Source organism: Grammomys surdaster, unplaced genomic scaffold, assembly GCF_004785775.1.
Source record: "Grammomys surdaster isolate TR1022 unplaced genomic scaffold, NIH_TR_1.0 266, whole genome shotgun sequence".
In the NCBI taxonomy this organism is placed as follows: Eukaryota; Metazoa; Chordata; class Mammalia; order Rodentia; family Muridae; genus Grammomys; species Grammomys surdaster.
In genome coordinates, this window is record NW_021604707.1 from 4,270,576 (window position 1) to 4,289,231 (window position 18,656).

Genomic DNA, 18,656 nt, shown 5'->3' on the forward strand with positions numbered 1-18,656 from the left:
GTGTAACCTCATTACTGGCGACTGAAGGAGGAAGTGGCATCTAAAGCCTCCAGAGACTACTTCCGGAAAGGTTTTGAATTTGGTTTTAAGGGTGGGAGTGAACTTGTCCAAAAGGAGGGCTGGAGGCAGAGGAACACAGCAGCAGAATTGGAAGGAGAGTGTGGGGAGCAGGGCAGACTTGGGACAAGGGAAAGCAGGTACAGAAAGCCTAAGGAGGTGGAGGAAGGCCTCCAACCTTCCAGGAAGCTGTGACTCACCAGCTGTGACGACAATGAAACGTCTTCACCTTTCCCAGGAGGTCCCCACCAGTTCTGCCAACTCCCCTTCCTCCACCCCACCAGGCTACACCATCAGCCCTCACCCATAAGAAAGTTCTTTATTCTCATCTGAGGAATAAACCATTACAAAAAAAACACCTCACACTTGACCTTTGCTGAAAGGCCAAGAAACTACAAAATACATCTTTAGGAAAATCCCTTAGAGATAAAAACCCACACCACCCCAAGCCTGACCCACTACTTCCTCTCTCTCCAGAAACTCTCAGCGACTCAGGGTTGCTGGGCCTTCTGCAGGAGCTGGAGCAGGGGGTCCTCGGTTCTGAGGGCAAAAGTAAGAGTTCGCTGTTGGTAATGCTGGGCGTCACACTCCAGGTTCTCGATCACTTCGGCCAGCAGGTGTGCCCGCTCCACACCTGAGCCGGGAGCCTCAAAGCCCAGAGCCGTGAAATGCACGTGCAGGTGATAGTAAGATGGCAGGTAGTGGAGGTACACTCGCAGGCGGTCTCCTGTCACCTGGTAGCGCTTCAGGATGGCTTCCTGGTAAGGAAAGACGGTGATAAAAAGGTCATGTTGCTGAGGAGGCAGCACCTCAAGCACAGACCTCCCCAAATGGACCATCACATCCTTGCTACAATTGCCCTGGGATGGCTACACACCCAACCAGCTTTCTGTCCCACCTGCCTTAGCTCTCGGTCTTCTAAGATATTTGAAAACATGGTGACACCGCTAAGCTGAGACATTCTTCGATGGAAATTAGCCTTAGTCGCACCAAGCCTCGGGAAACATGGGACCTCTTCCTTTGGGAGTCCAGGAGTCCCAGCTCCTAAGTTGGCCCAAAGTCCCAAGACTGCAGGCCTGCAGCACCTGAAAACCTGTGCAGTAGGCAGGAGGCTGTGTGGAGATGGCTGTGCTAGGAACTTGGTAAAAGGAAAAGATGCCTGGAGGGACTTCAGGAAGGGCTCTGAGACCTCCGCAGGGCTCCTTGCAGAAAGCACTCAAGTTGGCCCTGGTTCCTCTTCCCCATCCATCTTGCTCAGGCCTCTGTGGGGTCAGAATTTAGCCACAAATCATACTCTGCCTTTGGTGCTTCCAATGGAGAATCACAGCGGAAGGTTTAACTTGGGGTGGTGGTGGGAGTGGGGTGCTTGCTGGGATGAGCTGAGCTGATGGGCAGGGCAAGCCTGCCAAACTGCTGGGGCAGGTGCCTCCCTGAGAGAACACCACTCTGTGCCACTCGGGGTACCTGAAGCCTACTTGAGAAACTAGTCGCTCCATAAAGGAAGAGGCACTAAGTGGAGAAGGCAGGGCCCAGAGGTATGGGAGGCAGTATCTAGTTAGCACCCAGCACTGTGGAAGAGGAGGAATACTTCCTGGTTGGGCAACTTGTAACTGTTGGCCCCTGGCAGGACAGGTGTCTTTACATAGTCCAGAAAAAAGGTTGAGGCTCAGCTTGTACAGTGGTAGCTTCGAAAGGGATCCCAACAAGATCCGGAAGTCTGAGAGTAAGCTGTTCAAGGGCCCTGAGACAAGACTCAAACAGCAGGCCAGGACCACAGACCCAAGCCGCTGGTCACTCTTCTCCCACCCTCTCTCCTGTCCTGACGGCTCCTTTCCCTATCCCATAATGCCCCAGATAGAAAGTCCCTCCAGAACATTAGGTGCTACAGAATTCAGGCAGCCTTCAGTCTGGGTGAGAAGGTATGCACATATAGACAAAGTCACCTGACCAATATCCAAGGAAATCTCGCACTTGGTGGTGGTTGTGAACAAGACAGGTAAATCTAGGGTGGGAGGGACACAAGCCTATGGGGTAGACGGACCTACGGATGAAGGGCAGGTCTGAGGGCAAGGAAAGGTAGGTGGAAACAGAGCTGGGGTGAAGGCAGGGCTGCCTACGAATTAACCTACAACTTCTGGTAGCATTCATGACTAAAATCCAGACAGAAGAAGTGTGAGGACAAAGACCCGGGGGACACACTGGAATGTGCTTCAAGTCTGCACTGTGAGACAACTCACTTGTCCTTCCCGGAGAATGTTCCTCAGTAGCGGCAGGTGCTCTGGAGTGAGATCTCGCAGTGACCGGATACCCCGGCGATAGCAGATGGCTATCAAGTACAGGTCATCTAGCTGTGGAGGAGACCAAGGGAAAAACAGGACAACGCTAGTTTTAGCAAGAGGGCTACCAGCCAGGGCACTCCTACCCCCAAGGCCAACTCAGGAGACCCTACAGCAGAACCAGTGAGCAGGTACCATATGTGTCTGCCCTGGATGACAAGGGACAGCTGAACAGGATTTCTGTGTATCCTTTGGAACTAGGTGTGGTGGTATGTGCCTGTAATCCCAGCACTCGGGCAGGAGAACTGAGAGTTCAAAGTCACTCTGGGCTGTACAGCAAGACTCTTCCTCAAGAAGGAGAAATTGAGAAAGAACTATAAAACAAAATTCTCCATCTGGGAATGTCTACACACACCACAGAGCTGACAGGAGGAGATGGGCAATTTCAGAAAGTCAAGCACAAAAGTCATAGGTGGAGTTGTAAACTTCAGGACAAAGTTTACAACTCCACCTATGTGCACGTCATCCTGTATGAAATAAATACTGTACGTATAGAAGCATGGCAGCTTTTTGGGCTTTTTTGTACGACAGAATCCAGAGTCTTCTGCACGCCTATCACAATCTTTATGGCTAAGCAACTTCCCCATGACACGCAGTGATCATCATCAGCACACGAGCAAAGAGTCCAGCTAGCTAAGTGAGCCTCCGAGGGGAGGCGGGGGCCCTGGATCTAGAGAGAACTATGAGAGAGAAGGTTCAGAGAGGGTGGCAGGTCAATGTATGTGGAGTCAAAGGTGCACGCAAGGGTGTGGGAGACACACAGAGGAAGCGTCCCGGGGCCTGTCAGCTATTTATTTTCCTATCTCGGTGGTTCACAGAAGACCTTTCCTGCAGTCCTTCCTGTAAACGGAGCCTGGCTGAAAACCGGGAGGTCACAACAGAGCAAAGAACCAGTGTCAACAAGATCTTGTGCCAGAGAGCAAATGAACTCTTTCTCCTGCCCGGAAACCCCTCCCACGCCCTCCCTGCTCCCCCAGCCTTGGCCTTGCTTGGTTATCACACTCATGTGCCAGGCTTCGGAGCCAGATCCAGACAGAATGCAGCGGCCCCTAGGCCTGAGGTCTGACCAGCTAGATTCCACAAGGAGATAATTTGGGGACTATGAGTTACTCAGCCAAATCCCAAGAGCCCTACTGTAAGAACCGGGAATGAGAGCAACCCTGTGATCTCTGGTGTCCAAGTATGTCATTTCTTTTCATAATAGTCATTCTTCCCACCAGAGTTACAGGAACCTGGGCTGTGCCCCAAAGCTGCTGTCTGGGCTGTGCCCACCAGGCCTTTCTTTTATGAAGAGTCCCATCTGGATTCTTCCTTTTCACCTTGTGCCCAGGTAATGTATTTATTACTTAGTCCAAGGGGAAACGGGGAAATAGGAGAGCTTGATTTTGAACATATGTTTTGCATGTAGGATGTGTCCCTATCACAGGACACTCAAAATAATAAAAGCATTTGTTTTAACTGTCAGTGAACAAATCCCAAACACCACACTAAATAGTATCTCCTGCTCTGCTGGCATGGAACGAGGCGTGGAGCCTGCTGCTGTCAGCTCACACGGGCTGGGTGAGAGAAGAAGGAACCATTCTCTGATATTAGACACAAGGAAGGGATTTCTGCAGGCAGCCAAAGATACTCCTGGCACAGAGAACCGAGCTGAAAAAGTAGACAAGGAGACACGGAGCTTGAGACCAATGTTCCTTGAGGTGGTGTATCAGTCACTCTGGGGAAGGTTCTTATAAAGCAGGAGGAAAAAAAAAAAAAATCAAAGTAAGTTTTCTGGGAATAGCAGGAGTTGTTAGCTTTACATTAACCCCTAGGGATTCGAAGGAAAGATTCCTGGTCTGAGAGGGCCAAAGAGCTTACGCTGTGTGAACTGGAAATGTACTGTGTATAAACATTTATGTCCACAATATATAAGGATCCCTTCTGGAAGGCAAGGTGAGGTAACAGTAGTGGTTTCTGAAGAAGGGGATCTGAGGAACGTGGAGTGGAGGAACCTACTCTTACTACACAACCTTTGTATTAGATGTATTTTAACTATGGGCACGCAGTAACAAAAAAGTAAATCATGAAAGAACATACAGGCAATCTCTTGAGAGAACTGAGGAAGTCAGGTATGGTGGCACACATCTCAGGAGGGCTGGGAATTACAAGATTGAGGTTAGCCTGGGCTACAGAGCAAGACCCTGTTGTCAACAAAACAAAGCAAGGCGTAGGGACAACATGACTTGGGAAGGCGTAACCTCTAGCAACATTAGACACTTGCTACATATTGCTGAATGGATGAAAGGAAGAACAAATGAATACGCTTAGGGCCACCAGTGTGGGGATAATAAATACATACTTCTAAGGCTAGAGAGGCAGCTCATGGCTAGGGCTCTTGCCTAATATGCTTGGTACCTTAACATTTGAACAGAAATAGACAGGAGAAGAAAGGGAGAGGGGTGGCGAGCAAGACTGAAGAGTGCCAGGAAGGCTCCTCTAAGCTGCAGTTTCTCTATCACCTTGATCCTTCCCTTGACCCCACCCCAGTACAAGAATCAGAAGCTCAGATAGGACCTATCTTACTGCCGGTGATGCTGACAGCTTCTCAAGGAGCAATAAAGTTCACTGTTGTCACAAGTCAAGGAGCTGAGGTGCTGAATAAAGTAGGGCTCTCTGACATCCCTAGGCTGGAATCTGCCTGCAGTCACAAGCATTTCAATCTTTAAGTCTCAGGAGGCAGTTCTTCCTGTCCACACCTACTTCCCATGAGCAATTAGGCTTTAACCCAGAGTTTCCAGGTACAGGGCTACCTGAGGGGACACAGGACTTTGCCTACAGCCATGGAGGCAAACATCACCCCATGAGGCCTTTCGGCTAAGAGCAGAGTCAGAAGAGGCTTGAGGCTGACCCATGGAAGAAAACGTGGTTGTCTACAACAGCTATGCACTGTCAGCTGGAGGAGCTCAGACCATTCTGCGCTGGATAACAGTAACCAGAGCTGTAAGGGAGCAGGGCAGAGGTAGGCCAGCATGTGGCACCAGGAGCTTAGGAGGCTGGAGTGCTCCAGCACCTGGTCTTTACCTGCTGCTGATTCCACTTGAGGTCTGGGATGAGGACAAAGCCATCAGAAGGATCCGGGTTCTCAAAAACAATCCGGTCAGCTTCAGCCTTCTTGTCAAGAATGTTATACACCCACTGGAAGGACAGAAAGAAAGAGTTTACAAATCCACTTACACTGATTGGGATCTTCCAAGAAAAATGGTCCGGCTATAAAGGGCCGCAAACTCAGGATGGATACTCGCTGGCTTTGGAAGACTCTCTACTTCCACCATGGTAGACTCCTGGTTGTCACTGTCATCATACAGGCTTTTGAGCTCACACAGGCCTGGGCCCTTTAGGTTTCTCATGTTCAACATAGATATATTCATACCCTGCTTGCTCCTGTACTAACCTCTCCAGTGTCTAACAAGGGCAGAGGAGATGAGGACCTTTGAGGAGGACAAGGGCACAGAAGCTCTTTCTGCAATGGCAGACAGCCACAGTGCAGTGAAGCCTCTGCTTCTATAGGCCAGTGAGTGTGAGAGAACTATCATGTGGAGTTAGCATGCTGTGTAGCTGCAGGCTTTGCTGACAGGCCCCACAAGTCAAAGCAACACAGAAAGCCACACAGGCACAGGAGGTCGCAGTAACACTATCAGAGGACCTCCAGCCCTCTTACTACTTAAGCAGCTGGCAGTCTTTGGAGGACCCTTCCCCAGTCCTGAACAGACTCCAAGGGCGACACTGTACAGGTACACCTGGGATGGGGGAGTTCTCTGTGAGGAAGCCAGACCTCAAAGAAGTTAGGCTGAGGTGCTCCCAAGCTCACAGCACTCAGCTCCCAGGTGCCTCTGGGTTTTCTCTATTTCCCCGAGCTGGGAGAGCCCACCTGCACACAGGAATGCACCATGTCCAACAGACAAACCCGCCGGTGAGTGGGATGGAATGAGCAGCTGGGGCCACACCATTATTTATCTCCTTCTTCTTCAAGTCAGAAGGATTTCCAGGCTCATAAACAGAGGAAGGAAGGTGCTACAATCCCCTTCCCTCTCTAAGAAGTGCTGGCACAGGCAGTGTCCCTAAAGGCCAAAAGCAGGAATCTGGCCTGGAAGCAGGGAGTAGAGGATATCTGCTAAGAATATCTTGGCTTCAGGGATCCCAACGGTTACTCAAGGAGACACTTCAGTCCAGAGGGCTTGCCCACCCCACAACTACTTTGCAGGACAGACCAATGAGTCAAGGGGCCTCCCTAGGACAAGGTGGGTCTAGAGAACACTTGCCAGTGAAGGGTACTGCACACAGCAGTTGCTCCCTCCTGACCTCCAAAGGGTTAGCCACAAGTCACACCCAAACACCTATTTTCATATATTTCTTTTTATTAACACTATTTCCTTTATTAAGTGGGGAAGAAAAGTACAGTGACTGATTTCTGACTCAGGCAGAAAACAGCAGTAAATGACCTTGCAGGTGTGATTTTCAAGAGGAAAAGGAGGAGGTCTGTGTCAGAATGGGCTGGGATGCACTGGTATGTTTTCATGAGGCATATTGGGGTAGCTTTTGACTGATGGACTTCAGAACTTTGATATCTGAACTTTGGTGGTCAGCCTTAGGTGAAGGAAGTGTCCAAATAAAAGAATAGACTTTGGTGGCCAGCTTTAGGAATGTAATCTATGGCTTACAAGGGAGAGAGGGTAAGGTCTGACACTGCCAAGTTTTCCATGCCCCAACCTGCTAGAGCCCTTCAACTTGGAGATGGTTTCTTCACAAAGTACCTGTGGCTGAGTCACACACAAGCTAATGGGCTAAGATTCTTCCAGAAGTATTTCCCCTGCCACCAGAGACATCTTTGGGCATGTGCTAGTAGCGGAAAAAGAGAAGACTAAGCTGACTGAAGCCTCCCAGAAACAGAGGGAAGAGACTGACCCCTTTCTACCATGGAGAGTCCTAGAGCACCTCACGCCTGGCCTCCGGGACTATCCCTTACCCAGAGGCGCACAATTCCTACTGGAGAGCAACACACACAGTCACAAAGTGTCAGTGAGCTCTGGATCATGACCGCACCCCCTCAGCTCCTCCCTGACTTGCTTCCACCGTGGGCAAGCAGCTGAATCCTCTTTTTTCAAAAACAGTCTCCTAAGATCTGTGCTTGAGGCCGATGGGGAAGGTTTTAACAGAGACATGCAGATACAAGGGCTGTCCCAGGGCCTGCTTGATGGAGGCACCCAAGGAACCGCAACAGTGCAGAGACAACAATGGAGCAGTTTAATGGAGGAGGCACAGTGAGAAAGGGGTTGGTTGGAGCCAGCATGAGCTGCCCCACACTTGTGTTGCTCTGTGGGACAGTTTGCACGTGAGGACGACGCAGGTTTGAGGAAGGTCAGGCAAGCCCATCTAATTCCGAGCCTAGGAGCCTGGGTATAGCACATCCTTCTTCCTGGGAAGAGCCAGGCCAGTGGGCAGGAACCTGCATCCACAGCAAGTCTCATGGCCAGCAGCCCAGAGAAGACAGGCTGGGAAAGAAGGGAGCGAAATTCACACACATTACACAGGGTCGGGGAGTGGGAAGGCTGCTGCCCTCAAAAGCCAATGCTGGTGGGCAGTGCTTTCTAGAATCCATGGAGATACAGTGTGATGCTGGCAGCAACCTGTAAGTCCTCTTTCCTCCTGGGACCTCCCAAGGAATGTCTGGTCCCTTTCCACTCTCCCTCCATTCTTCACTCTACTCACATGCTCTGCCCCTCCTCTGGCCATGCTCTCCCTCCTGTCTATGCCATCCTGGCTGGCACAGCATACTTCTTCCCCATTCCTCTGCGCTATCTGTGTATGCTAATGCAGCTCCACTTGGAATCCTTTTCTGTGCTGGCAACAGCAGTGGGCACTCGATAAATGGGATGCCTCCCGGTTCTCACACACCTAACAGGGAGGAGCTGTGAGTCACAGTTTCCAAGCAAGGAAACCTCTGCTCAGGGGCTAAGGAGAGTGCCCGCTGCTCCTGGCCAGAGGAATGAGAATCCAAACACTCTGGATGCAGAGGCTGGATGTGAAGGCTTGCAGATGGGCGTTTTTAGCCAGCTGTCTTCAGGTCCAGACACACCACTGCCACTTTGTGTCTTTTACTGGATGTTTTACTAGGAAGATTTAAGTACTTCAAATTTCAGGAACCTGACAGAGTAATTTGCTAAGAACCCAGATGCTGGAGCCAGATAGCATGGTTTTCTTTTTCTTCAAAAGACCTGGTATAAAGATTTCAGGTAATGTATGAAAAATGCCTACAACAATTCCTAGCACCCAGGATGTGCGCAATAAATCCCAAACTGAGCGTGCTGTCTTACACACAAGTGCCCCTCCTGTAGCGGTCAACATCCTGCCCTCACTAATGAAGTCTACTGTTCACTCTGGTAGGACCCAGCGTCACCCCACAGTCCTTCCTCTCTGTATCACCATCATGAGCCCTGTAACCCAACTGGGGCCTCCTCCTGGGTGGTGCCTTGTCTTTCCCTGCTTTGGATCCATGCTGGTTTCTAGTCCTGCTCCATTTGCACTTGTTAAATGTCATCACACTATCCACGTCCTTAGAAACGTCACAGATATTTAGAGTCGGAAAAATGGCTCAGGAGATAAAGGCACCGGCCACATAAGCAAAAGGGGCCGACCAGAGTTCAGATCCCTGGGATCCGAATTAAAAAGTAGCTGGTAGTAATCTACCTCAGGAGACAGAGGCTGGGACTCTCCGGGGCGAGCTGGCTAGCTACCCTAGCTGAATCTACAGGCTCTCCGTTCAGTAAATCAAGTGGACAATGATGGAGGGGGACATCCGACATCAACCTCTGGCCTCCACAAGTGCACAAGGCCTGGGCACCTGCATTGGCACACACGCGCACTCACATAGATTCAAACATGTGTATGCAGATGTGCACATACACCACACAACTATACACATGGCAGGAAAACAAAATAAATAGCATGGATTTATAAAATATACATATGGGGATGTCAAGACGGCTTATAGATAAGGGCGCTTACTGCCAAGTTTGATGCCCTGAGTCTGATCCCCAAAAGAGAAGTAATCCTCTGACCTCCGCCTGTATACTATGGTGCGTGCATGTGTGCACACATATATACATGATAAAATAAAAATAAAATGTTAAAGATGTCATTAAGAAAATAAAAAGCGCCGGGCAGTGGTGGCACTTGGGAGGCAGAGGCAGGCGGATTTCTGAGTTCGAGGCCAGCCTGGTCTACAGAGTGAGTTCCAGGACAGCCAGGACTACACAGAGAAACCCTGTCTCAAAAAACAAAACAAAAAAAAAAAAAAAAAGAAAAGAAAAGAAAAAGCATAAGCCCCAGTTTTAGTCTCTGAAGGGCCAGACAGTAGATACAGAACAGTCTTCTGCTGCTATTTTGAGGGCCTGTGACTTTCAGTCTCCTGAACACAGTCCACAGACCTTCTCCAGGCCACTCAGGGCCGTCCCCACTGAGCCCTGTGTTTCTGGTGCCTACTCACATCAATACAGAACCTCTGGACCTGTTCTTCCCTCTGCCTCGTTTACTTTGTCAACTTCTATATATCTCCTAGAACTCAGGAAAAGGATTCCATCTCTGTGACCCTAAGTCTGCACTGGTCCCTCTCACGGCATCACCGTTGTGCTCGCACAGCCCACCAGTGGGCTGTGTCATTATCACAACTGTCTATCTGCATGTCCGTCTTCCCTGACAGTCTGTGGGCATTAGCAAGAGCTTGTCAGCTGGATTCTCCTTAACGCCCTGCACAGCAGATACTCAATAATACAGAGACGGCTGCCAGTTACCCTGGAAGCTTGTGTCGATCAGATCTGAGAGAAAGGAGTTCTGCTGAACTACTTTTGTTTACAAGTAGAACTGGGTAATGGTGCACAGTAAGGTAGTTACATGACTCATGTCAACTAGACGAGGGCCTCTCCTCTCAAATCCCAGATACGTACAAACAGCCCCACAGAACACATGTTCCAGAAGGTCCCTCTAGGATCCTACACAGAAGTTATCTAGGAATGCAGAGACACTTCCTTTCCACTCAGAAGGCAGAATAAATGCCGGGATGTTTTTAAAAAGAAAGGGGCTGGGGATGTACAGATTCTGGTAGAATTCCTGCTTAGTATGAATGAGGCCCCATGTTTAATTTCCAATACCACATACACTGAGTGTGGTAATATACATCTGTGACCCTAGCATTTGGGGAAAGGGGCAGTGGGGGACAGAAAGATCTGAAGCTCAAGGTCATCTTCTGCTACATAGTGAGTGTGAGGCCAACCTGAGCTACATGAGACTTTGTGTGGTTGTTAGTTTTAAGTGTCAACTTGACACAACAAAAAATCACTTAGGAAGAGAGAGTGTCAAATGAGGGCTTGCCTAAAGCAGGTTGTGGGCATGCCTGTATGGCAGTTGCTTCTCAGCCTCTTAGGAGGTTGAATGACTCTTTCACAGGGGTCACATATCAGCTACTTATGTTACAATTCACAACAGTAGCAGAATCACAGATATGAAGTAGCAGCCACTATTATGGCTGGGGGTCACCACAACATGAGGAACCCTAAAGGATCACAGCATTAGGAAGGTTGGGAACCACTGTCTTAAGTGATTTCACTGATGTGGGAAGTCTCGGCCTGAATGAGGGCAGGGCCGTTCCCTGGTTTGGGGCTCTGGACTGAATAAAAGCAGAGAATGCTAGCCGAGCAGTAAGCAGCGTGTACTCATTCTCTCCTCTCTTCCCTGCGGACGTGATGTGCCGCGTTGTCTCGCCTCCTGACACTGTGACTTCCCCACAGTGATGAGCTGTGGGGAACTGAGTCTGGGATTGTGAGCTAAAATAACCCCACCCCAGGTCGCTTTATATCAGGATATTTTAATCACAGCAATGGAAATGAAACTAGGACACCTTGCCTCGATTTTTACAAAAGAGAGGAGAAAAATAAAAGACCACGAGCAAATGCTACTGGGAGGTGCCACCGGCTAGACTGCCCAGTCTTACACCAGAAAGACGGCTGTCAGCACATGGCCTCCCAAGCGGAACAATGCTCCTCAGGTAGTCTCCCACCTCCTCACTTCTCTGTTACAACTGACAGAACAGCCCCCTCACACTTCTGAACTCAGGAGGAATGGCTGTGAGTGTCCCACATAAGAATATTCTCTACCATGTACCCTGAGTCTGGAAAGAGTATAAAATGGGCCCAAAGAGAACGCCAGTAAGCAATAGTGAGGGAGCCACTGAGGACAGTGAGTGGGCAAGGAGGTGACTCATCAATATGCATCAATCATATTTAACTGTGAGTAGCCTCATGGGGCTAATTCCGGGCAGAGGCTCTGGTTGGCACTGGGCCTAAACCCATAGAACTGCCAGGATATCTGAGCTAAGCATCCTGTATCTGGCTCAGCCAGAGCACTCTGTCACCTCTGGATACACAGGTCCCTACTAAACACACACTGGGGACGACAGAAGACAGCCTGCTGTGGAAAGAACACAAGGGAAGTGAGTGACAGGAAGTGTTTGCTCAAGGACTTGCCTCCTGCAGGCTGGATTGCTACAGGAAAGACTATCCAGGTGGATAGAGGCTGGATCAAGGTTGTTTAACCCAACAGAAGGCTTTTACCCACTCACAGATCTTTAGTGAGGACACAGTCAGAGGCCGTACAGGGCTACTACAGAGCAGATAAAAATTTCTCCAGTGAGACAGACTTCTCAGAGAATATCAGTAGCAAGCCCCGGTACCTCATAAAGGGCAAACGATAACAAAGCCTGCCCTGAATAAAACGGCAACCAGCCCACACCAGGCGGCTCTACTCTCACAGAGTCCGTCCAAAATTCCTCTTTGTAGTTTCACAGTCATGCAGACGGTCCAGGCCCTAGGGTATCTGTGTACTAGTTCTGGGATGACCCCAACAGGTGCTTGCAAAAAGACAAACCACTTCAGGACCAACAGTTTATGAGACTTGGCAGTTAGTCACCTGGATGCTGAGGCTCTGGGACTCCAGGAAAGGTAAGGTGATGTTCCTATAGTCATCTCCAGTCTCTCGGATCAGGCGGAGGTCCTGACGCATGTACTTCTCCAGGTGTTTCTCTGTGGCAGGGTACACCACGGTTGTTTTTATATCTACAATGACACAGCACAGTCTGACTAGAAAGTGAGATCATTAAATTCATGAGGTAAGCCACATTCCTGGCAAGGAAAGGTTTTTTTTTTTTTTTTTTTACTCTTTGGCCCCTCATGAAATTAACTATAGCCACCCCACCTCCCTGTTCCAGGCACAGTGAGTGACCAAAGGTTTCTCAGTTCTTATATGCAAATATCTAGGTGTGTGGCTTTCTGGATGCAAAGGAGGATGTGCAGCTTGAATCCTAGTGGCTCCCTTAAGTAGTTTAGTGGCTCAGTATGGACTCTGGAGCCAGGCTGTCTGGGCTTAAGGCCCCTGCCTGTGCCTGCTTCTCCCTCAGTTGGTCCAGTTACTTAACTTCTGTGTTACCATCTACCAGATGAAGACAGCAACAGCTTTTATGTCATATTCTGGAAGATGAAGTGAGTCAGTTACCTGAGAAGTTCTTAGAACAATGTCTGCTGCTTATGAACACTTCAGAAATGCTGGGTGGGGCGCTTGAGGGATGGCTCAGGGGTGAAGGCACATGATAACTTGAATTTAAACCCACACGGTAGACGGAGAAAACCAACTCTTGCAAGCTGGTCTCTGACTTCTATACACTACACACTCTGGCTCTACGGTGCAGTGTCCTGTATCACATCTAATTCTCCAGTGGCCTCGCCTCAGCTTGGATATTAGTGTCCCCTTCCTCTGTGATAGCCAATTGTCTGTAGAGATTTCCAAAATGTCCTTTGGAATCTTTAAAGAGACTGAATTTTAAAGTGTTTGAATTTGTAGAGACTGTGGGATTTTTTAAGTTTGTAAAAATATTTTTTATATTGCAGTGTTGTTAATCTGTGATCTTGAGGACAAACAAGAAAGGAACAGTGATGTGTGTGTGTGTGTGTGTGTGTCTGTGTGTGTGTGTGTGTGTGTGAGAGAGAGAGAGAGAGAGAGAGAGAGAGAGAGAGAGAGAGAGAGAGAGAGAGACGCTGACAAGGAGTCAATTGTGCTAGATAGTTTTCTGTGGACTTCACACAAGCTAGAGTTAACTGAAAGGAGGGAGCTTCAACTAAGAAAATGCCTCCATAAGATCCAGCTATAGAGCATTTTCTTAATTAGAGATTGCTGGGGGAAGATCAAGGTGATGTCATCCTTTGGCTGGTGGTCCTGGGTTTTCTAAGGAAGCAGACTGAGCAAACCACAGGGCACAAGCCAGTCAGCAGCAACCCTTCATGGCCTTTCCATCAGTTCCTGCCTTTAAGTTCCTGCCCTATTTGAGTTCCTGTCCTGACTTCCTTCAATGATGAAAACTGCTGTGGAAGTACAAAACAAATAAATCTTTTCCTTCACAACTTGTTTTTGGTGATGGTGTTTCAACACAGCAATAGCAACCCTGACTAGGGCACAGTGTTTGTCTATTTGTGTGTCTGTCCGTTTAGCTGATACAGTTTCACTCTGTAGCCCCCAGCTGGCCTAGAAATCACTATATAGACCAGGCTGGAGTTGAACTTGTGGAGATCCTGCCTTGTGTCTCCAAAGTGCTGGAATTATAGCCAAGAATATCAGTTTTGATCAGCAAGAAATCCTGAGCCCAGTGTGAGGGCACGCACTTTTAATTCAAACACTTGGGAGACAGAGATGGGTGGTTCTCTTGTGAGTTTGAGGCCAGCCTGGTGTACAGAGTGAGTTCCAGGGCAAGCCAAGACTGCTACACAAAGAGAGAGATCTCTTGTTTGGAGAGGTTTGTGAGAAATCCTGTAATTTTCCTGAGCAGACTATATTAGAATGCTCTGGTCTAGTACCACCTGGCTATGGTTAAGTCCTTTCAACTATTGTCAATAACATGTGGCACAGCTGGTGCCTCAACAAAGATTACTGGGGGAGGGAAGGACGGTGACCTGATGTTGCAAAATCAGCTGGATGTTTCTAAAGAGCCCCACATGACCCCTCTTGTGGGGCTCAGGTCCGATCTTCCAGGGAATAGCATTCCCTCCTTATGTCAGCACCCAGCTACGAACCAGCAGCCGGCACTTTCAGACTGGGTCTAAGGATTCGGATGGCTCTACTGTACTTTTGTGAATGAGAAGGAGAGTGGCGGGAATTCAGAACTCATCCAGTGTAATGCTGAAGACACACAGAGGCAAGACTGGAACAGAGGCCACTTTAGCTTGAAGTTGGTGGTCTTTTAAGATGGCGGCCCAGTTCTTCTTGAGCTCAGTTGACACATGCAGGTGACACACCAAGCACAAGACTTCCGGTGGGCACAAAGCATCCCGTTCCATCGCCTCTGAGACAGGGTGGCACGGTGGGGAGACCAGAGCTTGGGGTCAGAGGAACCAAACAGTTCACCTTTCCTGCTAGGTGACCCTGAGCATATGGCCTCCTTGAGGCTCAGATTCCTCGACTGTTAAAAAGGGTGAACGCAAAAGCAGCCTCTCAGCTGTCGTTAGCATTAAGTAAAGCGTGTCGTCTGGATCACCAGAACAGTCAGTCTAATTCTCTGGACCTGACCCTAAAAATAAGGCACAAGATCTTCACAACTCTCTGGACAGAAACGCTTGCTTTTCACTCTTCACAACTCTCTAATAACCTATGGACAAACACCCAGCACATAAGTTTCAAGAGCCAAGAGACCTTGTAAAAGAGACTGAAGAGCATCCTAGACCTTTCAGGGGCCTTGAGGAAAATGCTATGACATCTGTAGCACAAGGCAGAGGATGAAAGTAGAGACTTGGGCCAAGTAGCCTAGGTATAACCCCTGAGTCTGCATCCACTGGCTGTGTGATCAAGGACAAGTGGCCAACCCTCTCTGTTGCTTAACTAACCTCAGCCACATAACTGAAGCTGATAACGGCACTATCCTGGCAGTGCTGGTATGAGAAATACACCAGACAATGAGTGGAAGACATTCAGGAACTTTCTCTCACACACCGAAGCACAGCGCTGACACCAGTGTCTGTGTCTCCTTGTTTTCGTGGTGCTGTCAGCTGCCTGAACTGGAGAGAGACGGGCCTTGGCAAGGGAACTCTCTCTGAGTTGGGGAGAGATCCTGGAACAAAGTCGAGGTTGACACTGGAAAACAGCCTGATTCAGCTGGCAGGGGACACACAGCCCTGGGGAGATAGCCTTGGGCTCTTGGTGGTTCCAGAGAGCGAGCCCTAGTCTGCCCAGGCTTGTCAAGGATCTGGCCCAGCCACCCAGGGTGCAGGGAGACAGGAATCTCACCAAGCCAGCCCTCACCTGTCCTCCACCCACCTCAGCATGGACAAACTCCAGAGGCTTCACCCTTCCTTCCCCAGAAGCTGCTGGAACCCCACAGGTGGGAGCCTGCATACTAGTGTGAGGCTGCGACCCAGTCAGTTCTTTCAGCCCATTTCCTGCTGCCTCTGCTGCACCCACTAATGGGGCTCCTAGGGCTGCGCTGACAAGTGCCTATCTCTAGGCACTCGGTGGCAGTTCCCAGTGCCAGGCAGAGCCCCACAGCAGGGATCCTGGGAAGTTCTTTGTCTCCCTTGGGTTTCAGACCAGCTTGGCAGCCTGGTCCAGTTCTACGATCCTCCTTTGTCTCCTCTCCCCCTACCATTGGCTTACCGCACAGTTTTCCTGTCCACCTCCCCATGAGAACAAAAAGTTCAAGAACACATTTGACTTGTTTAGTTTTACTATTCATCCCTGGCACCTCACACGGTAGGCACTCGGTAATTGCTGCACAAGTGAATGCATGAATTTGGCTTTTTTTTTTTTTTTACTTTAAATCTTGAAAGAACATTTGTGTCCCAAATGGAGTAAGTTCTCTTTGATTACAAACAAAACAAAACAAAAAACAACAAAAAAAATAATATTTCTTTTGCAATGCTGCTTTCAACTGGCAGCCTCCAACCTACCTCCAGAGTTTCACCTGCTGCTGAGCCTCAGGAATGTGGTCAAAAGCTAACAACTACCAAGCACACAAACATCTGTTAAGAATATGCCAGGGAACTGGAGACACCTGTGCAAGCTCTGTTTCTCTCACTGGTCACCTGACAGTTACACGGGACTGATCCCCTCTCCTCAACCTGACTGCTGATGCCAGCTCCAAATCAATCACAGGGAAACCCCAGCACACCGAGTCCCCAAAAGCATTCCCAACTTGAGTGCCTGTAATACTCTGCCAAAGAGGTCAGCTTTAAGGATGTACTGGTGCATGCCTTCAGTCCATCATCTGGGAGGCTGAGCCCAGGGTTTGGAGGCCGGTGTAAGCAATAGAAGGAGACCCCGTCTCAATAAGCAAAACAAGATGTTAAAGCTATAAAAGAGAAAGAAAGGCTGAGGAATTGCCCCAGAAGCCAGTAAAGGGAAGTACCCGAGGGGGTTGCAGTGGATCCTATGTGGGACAAGAGTCCTACTTTCTACTGTACACGGAAACAGGCACAATCAATAAAGGGCTACCTATAACTCTGGCTTCTGGAGGCACCTGCACCCACAGTTATGTTCTCTTTCTCTTACAAAATTTCTTTCTTTTCTTTTTCTTTTTTCTTTTTTTTTTTGTTGTTGTTGTTGTTGTTGTTGTTTTCTAGACAGGGTTTCTCTGTGTAGCCCTGGCTGTCCTGGAACTCACTCTGTAGACCAGGCTGGCCTCGAACTCAGAAATCTGCCTGCCTCTGCCTCCCAAGTGCTGGGATTAAAGGCGTGTGCCACCGCTGCCTGGCAAAATATTTCTTAAAATAATAAAAAAATAAGATTTTAAAACGTGAGGTTTTCTAGAATTAACAGTTTGCCCATTTCCATACTTGTCTCCTCAGCAGCACTGTATCTAAACGAAGGGTGAAGCGAAGCAAAAAGAGACGGAAGTCTTTGTTTGTCTTCACTACTTTCCTGTTGGATGCTTTTGTTATTGTTGTTCTTTTACTGTTTTCAAAGTAAGAGCTTAACAAAAGAGAGAAAGTGTCAGTACCCTTCAGAACCTTGGCCTGCGTTCCTGACAAATGCACTAGACTGTGTGTTAAGCCAGTGAGTGTACTAGTACATTTGCTTCTCACCAGCCATGTGACTGGGTATTACGATGATCCCGTTTTACACAGGAAACAGATACAAAAGCCCGAGCGGTCCTGAGGCCCCTGCCACCACAGTGGCAGCCTTAACTAGCCACTAGGCAAAACTTCTTGGGATGCCTCTCTGGCAGATGCCACCAAGCAAGCTGGCTTGAGGGAGCACCTGCTCTGCTTGGCATGATCAATACCCTGCAGCAACTCTTCCACCCCAAACCTTTCCTGTTTGTGTAGCTTGAGAAGCAACAAGGAATTCCCCAACCACACCTTCCTGTTGGCATCCTTTAAAAGACCACACCTCGGATCCCCCAAACCCACCCCTTGAAAGTTTACAATGTAATAAACGATTCCAAGGTCCTCTTCACAAAGACTCCTGCCTGACACTGCTTAAATTTTGGGTTTTTTGTTTTGTTTTAAATTTTGAACTCAATCTGAATTTACAGAGGCTGAATGGAGTCGGGTGGGACTTGCTTTGCAATTTCTCCCTCCTCCCTAACCCCCACCCCGGTCTCCAGCCCCACAGAGGCACCACTGGAACCCCACTGGCCACTTTTTTGGCTTTTCTCATTCCTACTTGACTTTCGAGGTTTGCTATTACTGCACTGGCCACTCTGGAAGATAAGATTTATCTCTGGCTGGTCCTCTACAAGTACACGTGAACACACAAATACTCGTCTGGCAGCACGCTTCCCAGAAGCCCCTTCCCTTAGCAACGTCACAGGTTTTGATAAACTGATATACAATCCTACCCGTGTTTTTCCTTGTTAGCACAATTTCTAGTGTTCAAAATTAGTGATTACTTTTTGTTTGTTTGTTTGTTTTGTTTTCGGTTTTTGTTTTGTTTTTCGAGACAGGGTTTCTCAGTATAGCTCGGGCTGTCCTGGAACTCAGGACAAATAATTTTTTTTGAGGTGATTACTTTTTTACATCATTAATTTTCTGTTAAGATCATCTCATCAAGAGTTTGGTCAGCCAGGCAGTGGTGGCGCACGCCTTTAATCCCAGCACTTGGGAGGCAGAGGCAGGCGGATTTCTGAGTTCAAGGCCAGCCTGGTCTACAGAGTGAGTTCGAAGACAGCCAGGGCTACACAGAGAAACCCTATCT

The 18,656-nt window shown here is 48.8% G+C and overlaps 1 protein-coding gene across 1 annotated transcript in view; it reads right to left on the reverse strand.

The window, feature by feature from the left end:
* Nucleotides 1–357: 357 nt before the first annotated feature.
* Dcps (decapping enzyme, scavenger) overlaps nt 358–18,656 on the reverse strand; it is a 51,019-nt gene continuing 32,720 nt past the window's right edge. Inside the window, exons 3-6 of the mRNA XM_028776163.1 lie at nt 12,393–12,538; nt 5,457–5,570; nt 2,295–2,405; nt 358–815 (exon numbers count right to left, since the gene is read on the reverse strand). Of these exons, the coding sequence (XP_028631996.1) occupies nt 549–815; nt 2,295–2,405; nt 5,457–5,570; nt 12,393–12,538 (638 nt within the window). The 3' untranslated portion in view covers nt 358–548. The remainder of the gene's footprint in view (nt 816–2,294; nt 2,406–5,456; nt 5,571–12,392; nt 12,539–18,656) is intronic.